The sequence below is a fragment of the Lingula anatina genome, chromosome 1 (assembly GCF_051362555.1).
Source record: "Lingula anatina isolate TDL-2025a chromosome 1, LinAna3.0, whole genome shotgun sequence".
Classification (NCBI taxonomy): Eukaryota; Metazoa; Brachiopoda; class Lingulata; order Lingulida; family Lingulidae; genus Lingula; species Lingula anatina.
In genome coordinates this window covers 12,831,664-12,855,522 of record NC_141767.1, presented here as the reverse complement: position 1 = coordinate 12,855,522, position 23,859 = coordinate 12,831,664, and the positions used below count along the sequence as shown (strand labels likewise).

The window sequence follows — 23,859 nt, the reverse complement described above, 5'->3', positions numbered from 1 at the left end:
ACACAACAGGAACTATGCTGTATCTTTCTAAATGAACAAAATAAAACATCTTTATTTGGGTTTAGACTTGATGGGCATGAAGTAATGTGATTTTTCATTTCTAATGCAACATCTAAACAAATTTCTGTTAATTCTGGCAGTCTGCATCTACAGGTTTCTTAGTAGTGTTAGGAAGCACATAATGTATGGGTAAAATTTACCACACTCCAATTTATAATTACTTGTAATTACAGTTGAAAGTAAAAATATTACGCCCCAAATCACACATTATACCACATAAGACCATCTAACTACCTAAATACATTTCACAGTATGTACACATACAAATAAATAAACAATACCTTACACTGTACAATAAATAAAACAAGGCATTTTGATCAATCTTATCAAGTGTGCTTTACAAGTTCTCCTTATTCCTATCACATGTCATTCCTTCATTTCTTTTCTCAACATAAAAAATTTAGGAAAAAAGTGAACATTTTGTTGCAGGAATATGTATTAACAAATTACATTAACTGCCTGTATGTCTTACAGGTTTGTTTTTTTAAAAAGAATCCTGATCAAAGTGATAAAACACATAAAAAAGAATAGAATATACACAACATAAATGTCACATCCAGTGTGCTCAATTATGCTTTGATCTTTGTATTAAAACATATGATAATCACTTCTTGTTTTGATCCAAAGTTTTTTTCGTGATTCTACATATTCACTGTTATTACTTGATAACTGCATTCTATATCCCATAGAAATACAGCCTGATGGAGTTCAGTCTGTGTGATAAGACTTGCTCCCTATAGACACAGCTGCTATTGCTGCTTTTACTTAATCTGAATGAGTTACTGTGACATTGCTTTGGAATCCCTGCATAGCAAAGTGTACATCAACATATATGCTACATAGTTACACACAGAAATGTATATAAAAACTGTGTAGATGTTCTGTTTTAGTAAATATTTATTGTACAAAGCACCAAAACTTAAATATTTAGGATGTTGGCACATTCTGTATCATTGCATTGCTTTTTTTACAAACTTGATACTAAATACTCCTGTTTGCATTTTCTCTCCACAATTTTGTGCACTTTAAAAACACACTTTGTACAGAACACCTCTCTCAACTTGATTCTGTAAATATGGGACTTTGATCTCTGCAAGAATTTCCCCTTGCAGGCACTAAGAACATTTACTTTTGAGATGTGAAATAACTGTCATTGTATTTTAATCATACACTTCACTCAAAGCAAATCTATCTTACATGTTCAAAAATCTTGAATACTAGCTCAGATTGCAAATATGGTGTCACATACACCATGCTTGCTGAATATCTGCAGTTTATACTGATGATCCACAAGTCTACTAATAAAGTGCATGTGAAGTTACTGGTTTCCTGTGTTGTACTGATGAATCACAGTCAGGCATGCAGTTTTTAACCTTGAGCCTGAAAGTTGGGCCAAGGAGACTGAATAGAATTATTTCCATGGTAACTGAAACTTCGTCAACAGTGCCATGGTTACTGGTAGGACAGTCACTAACTGCTTCATCCAAACTGCTACCACATATTTCACTTGCATGGGCACCTGGCAGGATTATACAGCAAAATATTCATCAGTTTCTGGCAGTTCAGTTTATACAAACATTTGAGAATGTCTTGTGTTTCATTTCTGTTACTGCTCCTGTCTGTTCAATACTGATCTAGTGATGTCTGGTATTATGTCTGTTATATTGTGGACTCTACAGTGGCATTGGAGATGTCCTGGATTCCACTGCTGAGACTGCTGCTGTGACTGTCCAGACTGGTGGAGTCACTGTCCTGACTCTGAGGACTGGAGTAACTGGCAGCTTCTTGGAGTCTCATCAACATATTTAACTGAAATTATGAGACATAAATATCTTATCAGCATCTTCAGTAGTTGGTATTAAAGATGCACTGCTCTTCTTCATCAACACAACAAAACTTACTTTTCCTTGATGTTTGAAGAATTTTCAAATTTAAGATTAATAATCACAAGCCCATTCTCTAGCTGTTCGACCATTAAATTTACCATCAAATTCTTATTAAATCATGAGATGTATCAGAAAATCAGCAATTAGAATAAACTAATTTACATTAAAAAAAACTTACTAATGGATCTCCCTCAGATTCACTCTGAGCAGCACTCTTGGGAGCCTTCTGTCCTGCAGGCAACCCCTGGGAGTCGTAGCCAACATCTTCAGGCCTCAGTCTCAGCAAGGACGGCCCATCTCCCCCATCATCTTTCTTTGACCATGGGTAACTGTCAATGACCCACTCTGCAGGGTCTTCCCAGGGGGCACGACGCCCATACAGCTGTATCCCCTCTCTGACAGCCTCCAGGAGGTAGGGCACAATGGAATAGTTCCACAGATCTGTGAACCACACTTGGGAACCATTGACATCCATTGGACAGGACAGGAACAGGCGAGGACCTGGGAACAAGAAGGTTGTATATACATAAATAATAATGGAAATATTTGTAAGGTGTGAAAGCATGAGAAACCATAAAGGTAACAGGGGAAAACTATTTTGAATAAAATCCTTATATGGCTTAAATTAGTTGAATCAACATATCGGATATCTAAAAATTCTTGCATCAATATATATAATCAATATGTGTAAATTGGGAATTCTAAAACAAATGAATACCTATTGTTACATCAGAAGAGCTGTGTGTCTCTAAGAACTTGTTGAGGTGTGCCCAAACTTTTGGCATCCATTCAATGATCTTAACTAAGTCATTGTTGCGGATTCCAGTAACTTCTGCTTCAATGAGTTTTCTCTTCAGATACCTTCCCAGAAATCCTTTCACTGGTTCCATGTGGTTTGCACACAAGACCCACCTAGAATGTAAATGATAACAAATTGGCAATGCTTTTTATGGAGAAAAAAGAAAACAAAAAGACAGCAAAGATACTGAAATGATATTCCTGTGACTTAACTATATTCATTAAGCTTAAGAGGCATTATTCTTTTTACCAGGTAGATAACACACACACACACACACACACACACACACACACACACACACACACACACACACACACACACACACACACGTCTTACAATATGAACATACCTGAAGTTGTGGTGAAGCTGGAGGTTGGTGGTTGAGCAGGTAGACTGATTCATCGTGCCTATTATGTACGGACTGAAACAGAAAATACTTGCTTAAAATACAACAATAATCAGACACAAAGGAGTTCAGCACAGAATAAGTACAAAGTATTACACAGGCAGACATGTGCCTAGGTTTAAAAAACCTCTGAACATTTATCATGGGACCCAACACCTAACCTTGACGAATCTCAGGAACCATCAGAACTGAATTTAAAAAATGAGGAATTTCGCTTTTCTGCAGAAAAAGCTCATCTGCACAGGGGTATGCCAAAACACATACGGTAGACGTGTGCAGTGCACAACCATCCAAACTGCTACTCACCACTTCTGATATTTACAGCTGAGAAAGCCATTGAACACCTCTCCCAGTGAGCTGACATTATGGAGGTTATCCAGGATGATAACACTGGGCAGATCCCCCACATTGCTGCTCTCACACTGGTCAGCTATGTTGGCCAGATACTGTCGCAGCTCTTTGCTGGACTTGTGGTCAACATTGAAGGTGGCTATTGAACCCATGGACAACTCTTTCCCTGATCTGGGGAGAAAATGTTTAATCAACTTGTTATCAATATGTAAGGTAACAGTAAGGGCTTTTACAAATTCTTTTTCATGCATTTATATTTTTGCTTAGTTCCACAGAATAATTACAGAATGCATTAAAACAAAACAATGACAAACTCATATGCATCATCTAGTTAAACATGGCAAACATCTTTTACTTCTGTAGTACTGTCTCCACATTTGTATTGGATACTAAATTGCAACTTCAACCAATTTTCATTATTTTTTCTGTATACATCAAAATTTCTTTGAAAAGGGCCTCTTAGTTCTTAAACATTCTTAAGTTTACTGCTGAAAATGACAAAACCCTATCTGCCACTCACCTGATAACCAAGTGTTCGGCCATTTTCTGAGCTAGATACGTCTTCCCCGTGCCGCTGGGGCCACACAAGATAATCCTGCGATGCTCCAGCAGTAACGAAACATAGCGCTGCATGATGGACTTTGGGATGAGGGTCTCGAAAGCAGCGGCATCTACACTGTTCTGGTAGACACCTAGGAGAGTAGACATTTGGAATAAGTTTATAGACTGAATTTAACAAACTTAAAATGTTTGAAGATTTGATAAAAAAAACTATTGTCACAATTATTTTCATTATCATTCTTTCAAAGAAAGCAGTTGCAATCTTTTCAACCTGTAAGAAGAAATATATATACTGTGTCCCCTTTCACTGACAAATATTTCATTGCCTGTGATTTATTTGAATGCATGTCCCTTGTAAATATACCCACCTCTCAAACTAATCTGTATAGTGGTAGTATCCCCCACCAAGTAGCCACAGGGCAGTAATTCAGGCAGCCCAGAATCTGAAGATGAACAGAAAGTCAATATTAACATACTAGAAACCATAGATCAGATTCTTTTAGCTACATGTGGTTGCTTTCGTTTGTATTGTTTCCTGCAAAACAGGATGTTTGGGTAAAGAATGTGGAATGAGCTGCACACATCAACCCTTATAAATAAGTCATGATTCTTTTTCTTTATTCCTACTTCATAAACATAAAGTAAATGTGACAAACAGAGACAGAAATCAATCCAAGATGATTAGAAAAGGTTCTTAACATAGCTATATCTGAATAAAAACAAGCAGACAATAAAATATTAAAAACCCTACCTTTTGTTCTTGTGATTTCTCCTATATGATAAGCCAGTACACTTTCAGCATTAAGGCCAAGGTTGGTGACAGGATCCACTCTCAGCACATATTCTCTGAACATTCTTCGCACTATGGAGTCCAACATATCCCACTTCATCTTCCCACTGACAGGGATGGCTCCTATCACCACTTCAGGCTGGTTACTGGCCTGGAAGTAGAACAGTTGGTGCTTGGTCAATTAATGCAAAAAAAGTTGCTTTTTGTGGTGTCATTACGCAGTATTTGTTATGCAGTTCCTAATAATTGATAAACTAAGGCTGGTAAAAATTGCTTTCTGTGTTATTAATCCAAACAAATCAAAGATTTCAACTTTCAGAAGCAGCTGTTCTTCAGCTGGAATACTGATAAAAACAATATGTAGCATTCATACCTCTGTTACTTTTCCAATATCCCCAGTAGGTGTGAGTAGCACAGTTATAGCTATCTTCCTACCCTCAGTTTTATCAGGACTTTCCTGGGACAGCAGCATCTCCAGACTGGGATGCTGTCCCAGCCCAACCTTCCTCTCCCGGTCTAGGGATCCTGTGCTCCTTCTTTCCCGCTCCAGGTCAGAGCTTTGAGAAGAGGTCAATGACTTGCTGTTCATCATCCGCTGCAACCTGTCATTATCAGCCTTCAGTGAGGACATCTCATCCTGAGGGGAACAAGATGAAAGTGAAACTTCAGACTAAACTTTGTTGCAAAACTCTAAGATAAAAACTTCACAAATAATTTTATCTAATTTTATCTGAGTTTAATTTTCAGGGTGCTAGTTGTAAAAAAATAATTTAAACCTATGAATTCTATGTAAAAGTAGCTGCAAACAGGCATTATTATATTTTTGTGATTAAATATAAATGTGACAGCAGGGGAACACTACATGAAAACAAGACAGAAACTCTCCTCTACATTTTCTCATTGCAGAACATTTGAAAACAAAGCACATTAGAAAGAAAGTGAGAGGGTGAGGCTGGGGAATGTCATCTAAGGTTAGTTGAGAATGATAAATAACTAAAGATCCCGTACCCGCATCTTATTCATGGTGTCTCTGAGTTGATCTAACTGGTGAGCAGACGACAAGGCCTCCAGCTGAATATCTGTTAGTTTCATATCCTTCTCACGCAATTGCTTCTTTAATTTGACAACAGATTCACCAGATGCTGCTCCATCAATGCCATCATATAGACTAAAACAAAAAATACTGGGCCATTAAAATAGTCTTTCTTGTTAAGATATACATTTGAATCTGGGAAGTTATCATAATGGAAAAGAAGCCAATCATAAAATAAGTCTTTATCGAAAATTCTTTTCAAAATTCGTAATGGTAAAATTTCTTATTGTTTTCATACCTGTACAGAGTGTTAAATGTAAAATTTTAACTTGAACTAAATTCTGTGTATTTAAATTGCATGCAGATAAAATGAAATCTGAAGCCAAATCTGAACCTATTCCAGTTACAGAACATTAAGTTATCTTACCCAGAGGCAGACAGCGAGGGTGTGACGGGAGTGTTTGGTCCATTGATCATGTGGATCCCGTGGGGCATGTGAGTGGACACCATGGGGGAGTTGGGCACCGAGTCCGCTGACCGCATGCTGGCTGTGTCAGGCTCCACATCAGATACAGACCCGTTCTTGTTTTTCTTTCTAGAGAATGCTTTACTAAAGGAGCTGCGTAACTGAAGGTCAAAAATAAAGCAATGATCACTACAGTTACAAGAGCACTACTGTGCAGTTCACATCAGCTGATTGTTTTTTAAATTGAAATCATTAATTTTTGTATTCCCAGAATAATCAAATCCGCTGCTATTCGTTTCTTCTTGTATTTTTGGATTTCATTACTGGGTGAAGTGTACTGATTAGGTAAAATGATATTGCCAGTCTGTTCTAAAATAGCTGAGCCTAAGGCTGCTATTGGAAAGACACCTAATTTGAAATTGAGTTACATCATTATTTCTGCCATGTTCTAGTTTGATGCCAAGATTCTGCATTAATGAAGCTGTGACTCAAGCCTGATTAACCACAGGCTCCACAGAGATCAAAAGTGGAGCTAATTTTACACGAACATGTAACATGAAGAAAGAAGTTAAGAAGCACAACATGATTTGATATGATACTGCTACCAAAACATGCTGTCTTCAGTACGACGGAAAGGATGACTTTTACTTCAAGGAACCAAAAATTGCAGGATGACTGATTTTGAGTGGTCAGCTTACAACCTATGATAGTCTCCCTTTTGAATAATTTTATGGTTGATTAAAAAAATTACCACATATAACAGCGAACTGTAAACCACAATACTTTAGAAATGCTATGCAACTTACCCATCCCCCCTTGCCTTTCTTCTTCTTCTTTCCACTCTCAGTATCTGTGGTGGAGGACTGCTGGCTGGTGGCACTGCAGGCACTGGACATACTGTTTAGACTGGACATGCTCTCAGAGGACATCTGACGACTTATACGGCCATTTCCTGATGTGGCATTCTCGCCGCCGTATGCTAGAAATATACAAATTATTGAAAAGTTTAACATACAGATTATAAATAAATCTTTCTATTGAATGACTTCAAAAGTCATGTTGGCAGGGAGCATCTAATGTTTCAAAACATAATGACATGTAAGGTAATGAAAATAAGAAAAACTAATTTATTTTACTGTATTTACAGTTATCCTTACAAAAAAATTAAAACCCCACTTGTTTTCAAAACAAAACCCTCGCAGTAAATAAATATCAAACACAAATTAAGCCAAACTTGTTTGATTTGATTATGGGATCCATTTTTGCAGTAGTCATATAATGAAAGCAATCAATTCTAGACATGTCACAACATTCATCTTTCTTTTATCAACACAGACATCTCATCCAACCATTACTGTCATTATTTGTTATTCTCATGCTTCTCCTGCAAAACAACTGAAATATTGCGTCTGACATATATATGATGCCATTACATTCAAACGTGACTGTTGCCTAACCATGTCTGTCAGGTAGTTGGACATGTAAAAGATGTGCAAGCACTAACTATTGACCTGCACTGAAGGAGTAATGTTATAATGAGCAGAATTAACTTCATATCCTGAGTCTGAATGGTGAAAAGTCTGCTGTTAATTAAATGTGCTCCCGGCATCAAACGTTCATGTTGGCAATAAATGCCATTTTTTTTTTACTGAGGAGTACAGATCTCGTGTCCAACTTAGCTCACAACATAGACAGCTAAAGAGCTGGTGTTTTAACTTAAATATGTTACAACTAAATATTAAAAAAAAAAAAACAAACTTACAAGCATGTTCATAATTTTGGTTTAGTCTGATTTAAAACACTGACACCAACAACATTGTATAGTCCTTCCTGATTAATCAAGTAGAAACATGAACTTCTAATCATAAATTGTGCAATAAAACTCTCCAGATACCAGACACAAAACAATTAAAACATTCATACCTGTTGTCTTATGAATTCCAAATGAGTCTTAATCCCCGCTCTAGTTTGAAATTAATAACATCTGATTTTCCTGAATTCTAAGAAAGATTCATGTGAATAAATCCTAGAAAATCCCCATTATTGAGAGCAGCTTGCATTCTTCAGATAACCAGTATGAAGCTTACTAAAAGATGCAATGTATCTTATATTGCATCTCTGCCGTTGGAAACTGTTTTGGGAACGCATGCTGGGAGTTTTTACCACTGGAATGCGAACATCTACCTGCAGAGCCACTTATTACTGTTCCTCGTACTCAGGTATACAGTGTTCTACCACTAACTACCTTCTCCCAATCCCGGGACCCTGATTTCTGTGATTCCTCAGATTCTTCATAACAACTCTCAGTATCCTGTTGACATTTCAGATGTTGAGCATCCTCACTGTTGCCAGGCAACCACCCTGTACATCACTGCGTGTATGTCAAATTAAAACTTGCTTTACATTTTTAACAGCAAAACTTTTTTTGTTATAAATGCCTTTAACTCTATGCAATTCTGCATACATCCATTTTGTTTTGAACATTTTTTTTTCTTTGCAAAACAGTATGCGAATGGGAAAAGACCTTTCATTAATTATTTCTACAAAAATATATCCTCTTACCTTCACTAATACTAACAGCTGATATTAGAGTATGTGATCATGATGCAAGTTTCCTGGGATACCCGTGGTACCATAAACACAGTGGCTAATGTTGGTATGAGATATAGTGGCAGTAAAACATTACAAGATGGGGAAGGATGCACGGCTCATTTGACACAATTATTTCCAAAGGTCACCAGGAACAGGTGCATTCCTAATGGACATTTTTATTACTGCAAAGAATTTTTTTCTCAGTAACATACATCTTTTTGCATTACGACTATAGACAAAAATGGTCACAGGTGATCATAATGTTGCTTGTGTGCGCAAGCACGTGTGGCTGTACAAACATACAGATACTAGTAAGCATGCACATGTATATACATAACAATTACCATTACTTCAGTTTGATTACAAAATGTATCTGCTAGCCTTTGCACTGATTTCACCTGTCCAGCATAACACAATGGGCTATATTTTGGATTCAGGACATATAGGTTCAACTCTTGTGTGCCAATCTGCTAGTGGCAAACATTCACATTGCATCATATCCCTATAGCTAGCAGACATGACATGGTAAAGGACAACTTCAGAGGTTGCCATTACATAACATCACATTGGATGACGCCTCTCTAAACAATTTGCACTGTCTGCAAGCTGACACACCCACGTTTTATTATATCAGGCTGTCACATATAAGTCTGAGGCTGCATATATATCACTACAGTGATGTTGGTGACATCTTAATTCTGCTCATGGACAGTATGCTACTCCAACATTGCATGTGTAGCACTCATTAGACTCACATGTATTCGTACCCTTAAGGTATTAATAAGTAGTATACATTTTAGTACTTTTACATTAAGTTTTATCCATTGATTTTTTTAAATATCTAAATGATTCAGTCAGAAAGTATTCACACAAAGATATAATGCTAATGTAATACAATATCTGTTAACAACAGTTATCTTCCATGTGTATATAAAATATAATGATTTGCAATCTTTTATGTGCCAAATTAAAAGAAGGTAAACTTCTCTTAGGGCGAATCTCCAGTTCATCTGACAGTATCAGTAGTGTTGTAACTATAACACTTTATAACTACCTTTTATCACTCTTTTCTGCGATTACAACTGACAGCAAGAACCGCATCCCAGAATCTCCCAAACTTTATGAAATTATGTCTTCCTTAAAAAAAAACTTATTATAACACAAGAGACAACACTCAGTTACAAATACCTTTTTAAACAGCAATCATCCTTTATTTGTACTCTTTCCTCATGTTCACAGGAGAGTAGCAGTATGACACTTCTTTTCCCTTACCATGCTCCTATGCTAAAGACTATTCAAACACACATCCCACACTAACCTCATCAACATTTCATGTCACACATACAATACCTGGACTTGCTTCACTCCATTAACTGTAATTAACAGTTAATGAGCCCTTGGCCCCATACATCAAGTTAGCTTATTTGAAGCCCAATCAATTAAAAGTGGAATGAGATAATGGCAGAATAATCTAATTAAGATGGGCTTAATCTTACTCAACTGTTATTGGGCTTCTTAATTAGGTTGGTGGGAATGAGTCTAATATGTCACCATTATTGCTCTAATGATGGGAGTCTTTCTAAAATATTAAAGGCACTGCCATGGTGATATCTTTAATAATTTATTAGGTCTTATTAAAAGCTACTGTGTGGTCTCTTTCATCAAAATGTTACAGGAATTTGAGATCTCTTGACTCCTGTAGGTAATTAGTCGACATTTTCAACAATTTGGTTAGATAGATTTGTATCACATTAAGTGTCAGTAGATATTCTTGTTTTATTTTCTAGTCACTTGATAACAATAACATTTGTATGTTGAATTTTTTACTGACAAAAAAGTGCCCAACATCTCTGTCTGTGCCCAAAAGCAAATAACAGAATTTTTCTTAGTGATTTACATTTCTGATGAAATTTGTACTTTGATATATTTTTTAAACAACAATGTTTATATCCATTTTACCCTAGCTTAGTTACTTCATTATAATACAGAATACATATGAAACCAGAGGGTGCAAGTTCTGCCAACCATGGGCATCAAAACACATCACATCCTAATGGGCATTTCTTAATGACAGCCAAACAGTTGAGGGGCAAATGTCAGGACTAAATTGATGTAAGATTATTCCTGAACTGCAATATGAATGCTAATTCAGGTAACAAGAACTGAAGTAAATTGTTTTTCCAGGCGTCCGCTGTCAAAAACGTCCAGTGAAGTTCAGCTGGGATGAAATTTGATTGAAGATCAAAAGCTGCGCCATGTGGCTGTAATCATAAATAGAGGTGAAATATTTCATGTGCATACCAGTTGTGGTTATTTGACTAATTTGGAAAATATCTAACGGTCATCTCAAATGCAGTATTTAGCATCTAAAGCTTTTTTCCCCCCTATGGTTTTAATTCTCATTACTTTTAATGGTTATTTATTTGTACTTGAAGTCAATCATAATCACATGAAGTAAAATCAACCTGTCGCTGCAAAGTCTGAAAATTAAACTGTGTAAAACACTAGAGACCCACTTTTTTCAAACACTGGGTTAAAAAAGTAAGAAAAAAAAAATCCCCAAATACCCTTTTTACTCCTGAATGTCAACAAACACTGCTCAGTCTCTCTGTCCCTGGGTGGCCACTCCTCAAAGTTCTGTCATCATTATTTCCAGTGCAACTTTACCTTAGCCAGCCTCCAGCACCCCTGTGGTGTGTGTCCCCAGATTCCAGTGATTTCTCTACAGATTACAATCTGATGATAAAGTGGCTGTCCTCTCTCTGATTCCCTGTCTGCCTACCAGGACACAGAAATGACTAAAAGCCATACCGGGTGAACTGAACACAGCAGAGGACTTTTATCTTATATCACAGTGGTACATTATATATTAATGTCGCCAATGTCATAATTTTTCATTATTCCTTGTTGTTATTTTTTGTAAATATTTTTACTTGTCTAAAATGACAAATGGCTTCTGTATTGTCAACACTTCCACACACTATAATTCAAGGAGTTGAGAATGAGGACTTGGCTGCTGTCTGGGAATAACTATGTATGGTGGTCTCCCTGGAGTAGACAGACACATAGAGGTACATAAGGAAAAGACGTACCACTCACTTCATCAATTCTCTGTACATCATTTCCACTAGACAACTGTCTGTCCTACAGCCATAGATCTAGGACCTCTCCACCTCCTCCCCTTTCTCTCCTTCAAGTGTGACATTCTCTCTTTTTATATCCTGCACACATTTTGGCAAAGGAAAGCCAGTCTGGGAGGTAAGTATCATGTCATTAAGGGATCTTGGATATTAACGAAAAAGTCCAAAACTAATGCAGCTAATGAAATTTCCTATTAACTTAAAGAAAAGGTCTAGCAAGCCAAACAATTTTTCAAAGTTTGTAGTCACAGTGTAACACGAGTGACGTAATATCAGCGTTTTGAGGCTGAAATTGTCTTTTTTTTAATCAAAAATTTCTCTTAAACAAAAAGCCCTATTAATGCGATTGAAATAGCTATCTAAAGGTTAGCACAAACTCCATTAAACTCTGTCAGGATTTTCTCTTTTTATTTTTACTTTTGATTTTATTTTGATAAAACGTGAATTTTACGAAAAATATATGGACCTTCCAATTTCAGTATTAATAACTTCAAAAATAAAAGGTCAATCCAAAAACCAAGACTCAGACGACTAGATATTATACTGAAACGGAGACACATCAAATTTCATGTCAATCTGACAATTACAGAATGAGATATGGGGATTGAAGTTTAGACTATGTTATCAATCTTCAAAGCTGAGAAATCGCTCCTAAACCATTTTGCTCAGGTAATTGGGCTATTTAAGCAAAATAATTGTACCTCCACCTTACCTGTTATCATCTTGTTGATCGGGAAGGTCTATACACCATTACGTGTTAAAATTGGGTTGTTTGTTTCTATCTAGATGCCAGAAAATCTTACTTTTGTACGCAAACTTATTCGTACCACGAAAGTCGCTCTTCCATGGGAAATGATTGACAGCTGAGTAGGTCTACCTACTCTCGTTTCACTGACGTAATTAATCATAATTGTGCCTGACGCAGTAGGAGTCTGTGCACTGTCTAGGAAGTGTCTAAGGAAGCGCTTACAAACAAAAAGAGGATTACTTGGTGTGCCAGCAGAGGACAATGCCACCCGTCGTGCGTGGGCGCCGCTCTACACACCAAGACGCGAAAATTGAGAAAGTAAAGCAAGATTAACTCCGAGAAATGGCCGAAGGTGGGTACGTATATGCCATGATGCCACAGAGTGCCAAGACCGTAATATGCGAATTTGAAAATGTTTTGGGTGGCAATATTACTGTAAAACTTGCTTGCTATTACAATCTTTATTGTGCATAAAATGATTGCCTAACGATTTTTTTCTGACAACCCCAGACGTTGTACGAATACTCAGCAGTTCAAGTGTGATCTCGAGTCTTTACCGCGGGGTTTCTCCATCCACCAGAAGCACTCTCTTTCACAATTCTCTTGCTTTCCTCGCTCATCCGTTTTCTCACGACTTTCTTTCTTCCCATGACTGTGTATATAACTGTGTTCTGCTTAGCTGACGTAAGACTTATGAGCTGCCAGGGCACGCGTAACAGCTTAAGAAGTTAGACAACCATTCTTGCCCCGCCCCCCATAGTAACGGTGCTTGACAACGGAGGCGGAGCCTAAAGCCTGCCACCCGTACCAGTCAGAACAGGTAGAAAAACTCGTCCAAATGTATATTTTTAGTCCGTGTTTCACAAATATAACTTAATTGAGTATTAGATACAAAATTGATTATTTCTAACGTATAAAAAACTAAAAATCGAGTTTTAGACGTATTTTTAATATCCTAGACCCCTTAAGTTGAACAATGAACTCTTGTCATGCCACATAAATCTTTCATCAACTTGCCTAAAATATCACTTACTTTTGCCCTCGTCAATCCTTGCAGATTTTTTTACTCCGTCTTCCATAAGTTTTTTTTTCTTTTCTTTTGGCATCATATTTTGTTATGTTTCAGCAGGACATCTTATTTGTGTTTATTTCCAAATATGAACTGTGTTGCTGGGTGCCTATCAAGCTACCAAATAACCTTCTTACATTATTCATCAAAATTACAAAACTATATCAATTATCAGTTGCCAAAACATGTCTGCACAAGTACCCATCATTTTTTTTTTTGATACCGAGTTGTAACATACACATTTTAATGAATCTTAATTATGTATGCTGCCTATCAGTGTTTTTGATAACCTATATCACATAGCATTCCACATCTTTTATATCAAATAAAACCTACATTTCCTTGTGTCAGCATTAAACAGCACTTTCTCACCTCAGACTGTGCCAAGAGATTCCTCATTAAGACACACACCTGGTGGCACACAGGCGTTAGATGTAGTTATGACTTGTATATCTTTGCTTGCCAATATACTCTAACATTAGAATACATATCAATATCTAGTGCAAATGTTGTAAAACATCCTCTATATCTTGCTGGTGTAACCAGAGAGCCAAAAGTACAACCACTACAACTTGTTGTATCACATTGAAAGTACATACGTTAGGTAAAGAGATGCATGTAAATATGTCTATACAGACCCTTACAGCTAGAACTCTGGTATATCACAAACATCTCCTTTGTGGACTTTAAAATGATTCATTGACAAATGTAATGTCACTATGATAAAAAACATGTCATACTATGAAATGTAATGTTACTAACGTCAGATCACATCTATATTACCTTTTCAGTTCTGTATGTAGGTTGTCTTTACACACAACTGTCTGGGCTATCTGTCTGCAGCCATTCCCATCTAACACAGATGATTACCTAAGTTATGTTTTGTCTCTTTAAGTACCCTTTCCTCCTTGCGTGAAACAATGTCATAAAGATAAATCAACATGTCGAGCTAGCCTAACCAGGTTACATGACACTGCACCATGACATATGAACAATTCATACAACCAAGATCGGAAATTAGATGTACTTTTTCAATATTTCCCTCCCAAAATAGGGCAAATAACAGTGTCGCATGCCACAAATTGCATTTCTCTTATGCTTAATCTTTTCTTCTAAAAAATAATATTCAAACTTACATGCAAGTGACAGAATTTTCTTTCTTCCTCCAAATGCACGTGATGTACACAATCCTTTTTTTTTTCTCATGTCCTATCAACAAGATCAACCTATTTTCGAGAGGCAACATTACTTTTTCTCATTTACCATGTACTTCAGTGGCTTATCAATCACATTTGGTGCAATAAGAGGCACTCTACCAGACATAACAGATACCTTCTACTTTTAACATTTTGGCAAAGTTTCTATACTCCTTGAAAAATCTGTGTAACATTCTCCAAAAAGAAAAAAAAAGAAGTCTTTCTTATAAAGTTGTACTCAAGATCTTCTTGTAGCAATTTTCCCAGATACTTTATAACCTCAAAAAGCACGCAGTAAGTGTTGACAAGAAAAACATCCAAGTGCAGTAAATATCGAGTTGATCAGACAGCTAGCCTAGGGGAACCACATTTTTGATTTACAAGACCAGGGTTACAAGTCCTTGCACTTTTTTTTCAGAGATTACTGCAACTGACAGAGGAAAGGCATAGTAAACATCTGTGGTGTCTGGACAGCTTTGTGGTTGGGAAAAGAATGGAATTCAGAGACACAGCTGCATCTTATAAATTATACCCTTTCTATTTTCATTTAACCTATCAATCTTATGCAATTTACACGAAAGTTTTTTTTCATGTAATGCAAATTACGTATTCTATTCATCTTTTACATGTAAGTCCTTTGGCATGCCAAACTTAAAGTTAGTCATTCTAATTCATCTGTCCATTCAACAATGTGCACTAAAAAACATCATAGCCACAAGAACACACACACAACTCTCACAGCTTCTGTTCTACCTACCTGAGCCAGTGGATGATACAGATGCATGTCTACGCGCACTGTTGGGGCTGAGAGGGGCATCTGCTAAGTTGATCTGTTGGAAGGGCAGAGTGGTGCTCTGTTTCTTCAGTGCCTCAATGGTAGCACGCAATTCTGCAAGTTCAGTGTCCTGCAAATCAAATTATAAATGGCATAAAATGCAATCATTTTTGCACTGTTGAACTGGAAAGTGTGGAGTTTATACACAGAAATCACCCATGTTTAGGACTGATGGGGCTTGAAAAGTTCAGAATGCCCATCTCTTCAGTTATTTGTAAATCTTACATCTTACAAGCCATCTGATGTACCCACAAGGAGACTAAGCTTTTCATTTGGGATTTATCTGATAGCATTAAAAAAATTTTTTTTTTCATAAGTGGCAGCGACCAACTACTGTTTTTGTTTAAAATGTAACTGACAAAATCCAAATGTGCTCCAGCAATGATTACAAACTCCAACGTAATGGAGGCATCAAGAAAACACCATATTTGGTTAGGTTCTAGTTATTAAGTTGCACGCCTTAAAAAAAAAAAAAGGAAAAAATTTGATATGTTCATGTCTTCTCCTGTTAGTCTAAACTGAATACCAATCAGCTAGCCTTACTAAAAACTTGGAACATGGAAAAGGTGTTTATATCCAGGAGCTAAATTTGGTTATGTCTGACATCCTACTGCTAATGTTTTACTAAATGTTTTTTATTAGAATATAAATAGTCTGAAATTAATACAGTCCACATGCAAACAATCAACCCTTGCCATAAGAAGAAAGTAAGGAGGAGGAGAGGGGAATATACACAGATAATATAGTATCCCACATAGTTATTTTCTAATAAAAATTGCACCTAGAGGTTTCTCAGAACAAGGAGATAATGTCTGTGAAATGAAAAGTTGTGGCTTTTACTGACAATCAGAGAAAGACTCAATGATCCCACCACTTTCCCAAAACCTGGTCTTAGGAAAATTATATAGAGCAGTGTAGGGCTGATCAGGGGATTTGGGGGGAGGGGGGAGGTTACCATCTTATTCATCAAACACTTATTCATCATACAAATGGCACATGACATACACTGTGATGTTATAATATGTGCTATATGTATACAAATATGTTTGCACAATTGGAATAACAACCGAGTAAAGTACAGTATTATAAGATAAAAAACATACCAACATAATAAACATTGCACTATGAGGAACCAGGGTGCACAGAGCTGGCTGTATGCGTGGCACATTCCAGATGAGACAGGGCATGCAGGGAGGCAGGCAATCAACTAGTCATCAAGGCATGCAGTTAACACATTGGGTTGTGTTAAAATCCCAGAGCTAAGGGAAGCTAAGCTCTCAGGGTTACAGATCTAAGCTACATGTACAAGATGATCATAAGAGAAGTTCTCCATGGGAGATGGAATACAGTGGAATCTGTCAACACTCTCCAGGCTGAGATAACTCAATCATTTTTAAAAGAAAATATCTGATTTTTTTTTTTTTTTTTGCCTTTTGAAATAAATATGGTTGTCATAGTTTTGAGGTTCTATGGCAACCTTACTTCACCATCTCCACCAATCAACTATTACAGTTGAAAGGTGGATTAACACAAGAAAATGTAGTTTTGTCCCCTTATTTCCACAAATGAGTTTGTTGTTAAAACATGCTTGCAAACATTTAGCAAAAAACAAGGAGGACGGGCATTTTCATGGTAGGCATGTACCAAAAAAGTCCATTCACCTTGAATGAGGAGGAAGGGAAACAGACAAATCTAATATAAATATTATCATAAATATTTTGGAACACACAGGGGTTAGTAAAAGGATTATAAACTTGGTCAAGCCTGGATAGAGCTAAAAGATCTCACTTCAGCCTGTTTCCAATCGGTGGACATCATATTTATGCGGGCGACTCGTACAAGAGCTCGCTGGAGTCGCAAGGCTTCGATGGTTTTAAGGATCTCATCTGTGTCCTAGAAATGAGCAATCAGTTCACAATAAATAGCCATAACAAGATAACAAGAGAGAGAAAATAAAGGACGGGTGGTAGAAACTTTTATCAAATAACTCAAATAAAATTTTCTACTTCTACCAACAAAATCAAATCTCAAGTCAGAACTTAAAAGAGAGAGATAGAGAGAGGTTCATGCTCCAAGCTTGTTTCAATCGATGGGATATTAATGTACATTTTTCCCCCTCATAAAATGTTCTGATGCCAAGGGGAATAGTTCAAGTGAGGAAGAAAAAGCATGTTCTTAACTTTCCATTTATCTTGTTTTATAAATGGCATGAACAACACTGTAGCTAGCACTGAGAAAAATAGCCAGAAGTAGGAATACATGTGAATTGTAATTCTTTGAATGATCTTCCCTCATGGCACAAGTTATCACACAATATCTCTTCAAAAGATTAGATTGTGCAATAATTTTGCACTTAGATAATATTCAACACAAAAACCTACCCCATCGTGGTAAAAGGACATCTTTCAATCCCAGTAGTCACCTAAGTAATGAGTATGCACAGAGACAGGATTTCGTGTCAACAGCTTGTTTTCATGTCAGGTAGGATAAGAGATGTTAAAGACAGCTCATAACTATCTCATATGTGACTCCTTGACAAGAACTATACATCTTTTACCTGTCATCAGTTACCATCTCTGGAGAACCTGACAGATTATTTGGGGGAGGCACCTTGGTTTTCTTTTATACCTCCCCTATTACTGACAAAATTTATGATAATGTGTGTACTGTTTCATTGTATGTTCATGGTTTTTTGATGGCAATAATAAAAGTCTGTCATGTTTTTCCTTGTAAGAAAATAAAGTTGCAAGAGACCTGTGTGAGAACAAAAATGGGGGTTGACTATGGCCAGGTTAAAGCTGAACTTGGCCGCGTAAGCAAATGGGTATTTGATGGCTAATTATTAGCAGCACATGAAAAATCATTGAGTAGTCAGACAAATTTACTTGGCAGCAAATTAATCTTGCTGCCTGTCAGGCTATGCAGTTACAAATGTTTTATTTACTTGTTATATAGTTAAATATATTTGTTCCAACTGACCCTCTTGTCAAAATTGAGTTATTTCATGTCTCAATCCAATTCTTAGCAGGACGGACAATTCAGTGTCCTGTACTTATTGTGACCATCCTTATTGGATGACAGCGGAAACACAGGATAGTTCTTTAAATACATACAACTTTGGTTTGGGTGTTATCTGGTTCACTGCCCAATGAGTAAATATATGTATTTGTGCCCCAGGATAAGCTCCTCACTGACTACCCTAGTCATTATCATTGACCAAAATAGACAAAAAACTAACCACACATAATCATCAGAAATCATATTTGAAATTTTGACAAGACATTTCACTCTCTGAGTTTCAAATAAATGAATATTACTGTACAAACACACCACCTATGATCAATATTGCCAGACACAGTTTAACAGACCTACCATTTCTGAGATCAATTTTAGATTGTGGAAAATTTATGGTAGCCAGCACATACTGATAATTTGGTCAGTATATTATGATGTTGACTTGACCCAATGATAGCGAAAAAATAAATTAAGTTTTAAAATCTATTATTGGACTATGTATGTAGTATGTCTAGCATTAGATTAAAAAACTTGATGTAAATTATAACTGGATGACTAATTTGCACTTGTAAGAACAGGTATTTCAAATTCCCATTTAATACATCCCCAACCAACTTAAGACCTAGTGTCACCCATAACTCACCTTTGCCTCTGCTGTGCATGTCAGGTTTTGAAGGCGGGAAGTCATGTTAGACAAACTCTGTTCAAATGCAGCAACGACGTGAGCCTGAAATGATGAATAAAAATATCAATGCATTTTTCTTCCTTTTTATACCAGAAATCCTCAATTTTCAGATAAGCTTAAAAAATTCTGCAGGTCATACATTTTGTGAGATGGACAGACAGAAAAAAACAAAAATGTATTTATAAAACAATTTTTTGAAAGAAAAATCACACTCAGATAGGAGGGACAGCTAGCTTTTAGTTATTTTTTCATTCGCAGATGAAAATTACATTTCCCATTCAATGTTCCATATAATATCTCAATCTCTCAAAGTAAACTGTCACAAAATTGTGTATACATGTGCTACAATTGACTTATAGCTCTATTTTCAGCATCAGACCACCAGAATTGACATTTATGATATGAACAACTTGATAAGCCTAGAGAGTTATTTTCCCATCAGCTCTCTAACGTAGCCTTAACTGTGGATTTATCTTGGCATAATATTCACAAACACAGACATATTTATTGTAAATTAATTTCCAAATTGATATGTTTGAGATGGGCATTTAAATTCCCTTCCAAAACTAATCTGAATGTAGATTTGATACCAATGGGATATACACACACAATTGCAAACATAGTCGCGACATGGTATTCTATTTATTTCAAACCAATTTGTCCTAGTTTCTAGATGTACTTACAATGCCAAACAAACAAAAATTACTTAAACAGAAAAGCATATTAAGTCAACCATGGTTTTCAGTAGAAAATGAGCAGAATGCGCTAAAAGCCAATATGCTTAACCTAAACAAAGGCTTGCCAACTGGAAAGTTGATAAAGGATTGCTCCACAGAGATGTCCTTCTGTCCCATAGGACTATCAGCAATCATTTGAAGGAAACCCTTTAATAGAGAGATCACGGCTATGGTGAATAGGACCAATGGTTGAAATGAGCCGACTAGCACAGGAATGGTCATGAACTGAATATGTCTTTGTTCATTTTCTAAATAATTTCTAACAATTTTGTTTGGGAATTATTTGGGTCTTTCTTATTAAAAAATTACAGAAAAAATGCGTCCATCAATGATGAAAATAAAATATTCTACACTCACAACTTGTTTTGATTGAATAATGACAGTGGTTAATAAACATATGCACGATATTTCTTAATTCACAATTATAACAGGTGTGCATAAATATAAAGAATTTCTTTAAAACCCATTCAAAAAGCAGGTGGTAAAAAGACAGTCAAAAGTAAATTGGTGCATATATCACCTCCTTAAGCCCAGAGCCTACCTATTAGTTACAGCAATCAAATTAATGAAAGGTGGAAATAGTAATTAAACATGAATAATAGTCCACCTGTACCACTGTCCCTTTTGTTAGACTGGAGTGGCTACATCGTCTAAGGACATACGGACAAATATATGGACATAAATCAAGCCTTGTTGTTATACTGGCATGTGTAGCAATACAAAAGGTAGCAAAACGGATTAGTCTTGATATAGCCACCTAACTCCCAACACATAATAATACACCTCAAATCTTTTCTTAAAATATTTGTTCCATGATATCATAGTTCTTGACATCCAAACACAATAGTTTAAATCTTTCTAAGTGTATTTTGATAAAAACCAAATTTATACATGTCCTTAGAGTAAAAGCCCTAGATATCTTTGTTGAAAATGTTTTTTTCAAGTCCTGAAAACTGTCTGTTTGAGAAAGTTGTTGAGAGGTTATTGACAGAAAACATTCACTTAGTGATATGTCAATAGGATAACTGAAAAAAAAATGTATGGTTTAAATGTAAGAGAGAAGACATGGCAAGTAACTGCATGAGAGAGAGAGAGAGAGAGAGAGAGAGAGAGAGAGAGAGAGAGAGAACGAGTTAAAAATGGAATGCAGCAAATCTCATTTCACAACTAGTACCTGTCAAACACAAACAGGTGCTCCTATCCACATACAGAACCAAAGAAATCAATTCTCTTGCTTTAATTGCTTTTTAACTGACATGCTTATGATTCCATACCTCTATACTGCTCTTAATATACACTACATCAAATGAACTGGAAATAAAATATTCTAGGTTTTTAAATCTATCTTTTCCCAAAAACATCATCTGCAAGTCACCTGCAGGAAGAAATTCACTAAACAGGTGTGCACCATGGCTATGTTTAGATGCTTTATTTCAGTTCTATTTCATACTGTGGGGAGTATCACTTACTGTCAGTTATAACTGTTTCTCTAACGTATCTTCCACATCTAAGCCGTGCACAATTCTTACATTTGACTAACCAATTCACTTATAAGAAATCTCTTCAAGAAGTAACTTAATATGAACATATCGAAAATGATCAGCTTCATCAATATAAGGTTAAATCATCTACTTTCCTTTCTGAATGTAAATTTGGAGATTTTTTTTATTTATTTAAAATGTATTTTCTACTGTACAAAATAAGGAATTCTGGAACTGACCCATCCAGTGGGAATTCTCATAATAGAACACAGTAATTATATTGATATTCCATTTTCACAATTCAGAGCCTGATCCAAAGTTTTCATTGCTAGATCCGATCATGAAAATATAATTTGGCAATTTCACTGCATCTGGCTCTTGGCAATAATCGGTTCAATAGACAGATTATCAGATTTACATATTACTGAAGATATCAGTTACCATGGCAACTAATGTCAGAATCAATAGCAACAAATTAGTTTAAGTCACTTTAGATTAAATATTTTGAAAAATTGAGACTCCCTCCATTTTGGCTTAACATGTTGCTTCCACCACATGCGAAAACTCCATTGCCATAGTTTAAGTTATGACTGTTCTATGATATTATGTCCAGTGTTAATTTCCCCCCATTCTTTCCCCGAGGCAAAGAGGGACAATGGAGTCTACATTATGTTGCTATGCTGGTATCAAAGAAGAACAAATGCCTACAAGTTTATAAATACACCTAAGATCAAAGGTTTACGTTCAAGTTAGGCGACAATGACAAATAAAAAAATTCCTAGCAGACTAGGTCAGATGTAGACATACTAGTACCGAAAGTGAAGATCAAAAGTTGACACATTTGAATTATAACCTGCTAAAATCTATAAATAAATTTGCAGTCTACATTAATGGAAAAATTGGTTGGTCCAAAGAAATTGTTTCATAATTCATCTAAGGAAAAAAGTAAAAATACAGGGCATACTAACCATATAAGTCTCCGTGACATTGTCACAGAGTTTTTCATCATCATACTTCTCATAAGACATTGTACAAAAGCAGCAGCAACAGTAGTAGTAGTAGCAGTAGTGAATGATAATCCCAGAACTAAATCCTCAGGTTATTATGTCCTTCATATTTTTCCAAATATGCTTTCCAGGTAAAAAAAAATCCTATATGCAAGTCTTAGAACTAGACATACAGCAAAGTTTTCAATTGGTATAATTCCATGCAATTTCTAAATATTATCAAGAAAACAGAAGTTGATAAAAAAAAACTCCATATATCCCAGAAAAAAATGCACTGTGAAGTCCTGCTGACGTAAATAATGAAAGGTAGCAGTCAGTTAAAAGAGGTGAACTGCACTGTAATCCTATTGTCTCCTCCTTAAGCAATTTGTCACATCTAGGCAACTGACAATGTGCACTCCACACACGTGATGATGACAAATTAACAAGGAACTGTCAATATGTGCAGGAGACCACGTTTTTCTCAAGAGATGTTGAACTCATTGATTTTTCTCCTCTCTCCCGCCACACATTCAATAACAAGAGCTAAAACTCAAGCTCACTAAATGAGAAAAGACCAGTTTCTGTTCACAATCAAGCCTGATTCCCCATCCAAATGTCTTGAGGGAATGAAGGCATGATTTGATCTTCCTGCTGTTGCTGCCTCAGTGCCTGCTTGTTGCCTGCAGTAAACACAACCCGTCCAATCAATCCCCAGGTAGAAGGCAGCTCCCTACCACTCTGATCTCTCTCTACCAGAATACCTGGCTCTTATGCTTGATTGCAACACAGGCAGGGCTGTCCTATACTAGCTGTCTATCCCCTCACCTGGCCTTGCTGATCAGACCGAATTAGAAAACTAGCCACTCAAGTCTCATGTGGTGTGTGTAGTGAAGTAATGGGGAAATCATCCCCTTGTCAAACATTCCATCTTTTTGGATAAAGCATACTGCCCATCTGGCCTCAGCAGCTATACATGATACATGCAGCAGGAGGGCTGCCAAACAGCTCAAGGAAGTTGTT

General features: G+C 36.4%; 1 protein-coding gene across 14 annotated transcripts in view; it reads right to left on the bottom strand.

Moving 5' to 3' along the window:
- Nucleotides 1–20: 20 nt before the first annotated feature.
- LOC106170586 (neuron navigator 2) overlaps nt 21–23,859 on the bottom strand; it is a 167,818-nt gene continuing 143,979 nt past the window's right edge. For 13 of the 14 annotated variants that reach the window (XM_013550494.3, XM_013550496.2, XM_013550499.2 and 10 more), the window contains 15 exons: nt 19,591–19,674; nt 17,721–17,825; nt 15,855–16,002; nt 7,159–7,331; nt 6,314–6,513; nt 5,862–6,021; nt 5,227–5,490; nt 4,815–5,004; nt 4,432–4,506; nt 4,023–4,194; nt 3,458–3,673; nt 3,095–3,166; nt 2,665–2,858; nt 2,125–2,447; nt 21–1,869 (listed from right to left, as the gene is read on the bottom strand). In XM_013550494.3, the coding sequence (XP_013405948.2) occupies nt 1,720–1,869; nt 2,125–2,447; nt 2,665–2,858; nt 3,095–3,166; nt 3,458–3,673; nt 4,023–4,194; nt 4,432–4,506; nt 4,815–5,004; nt 5,227–5,490; nt 5,862–6,021; nt 6,314–6,513; nt 7,159–7,331; nt 15,855–16,002; nt 17,721–17,825; nt 19,591–19,674 (2,526 nt within the window). In that variant the 3' untranslated portion in view covers nt 21–1,719. The remainder of the gene's footprint in view (nt 1,870–2,124; nt 2,448–2,664; nt 2,859–3,094; nt 3,167–3,457; nt 3,674–4,022; nt 4,195–4,431; nt 4,507–4,814; nt 5,005–5,226; nt 5,491–5,861; nt 6,022–6,313; nt 6,514–7,158; nt 7,332–15,854; nt 16,003–17,720; nt 17,826–19,590; nt 19,675–23,859) is intronic. The other variant, XM_013550501.2, reaches the window with a different exon arrangement.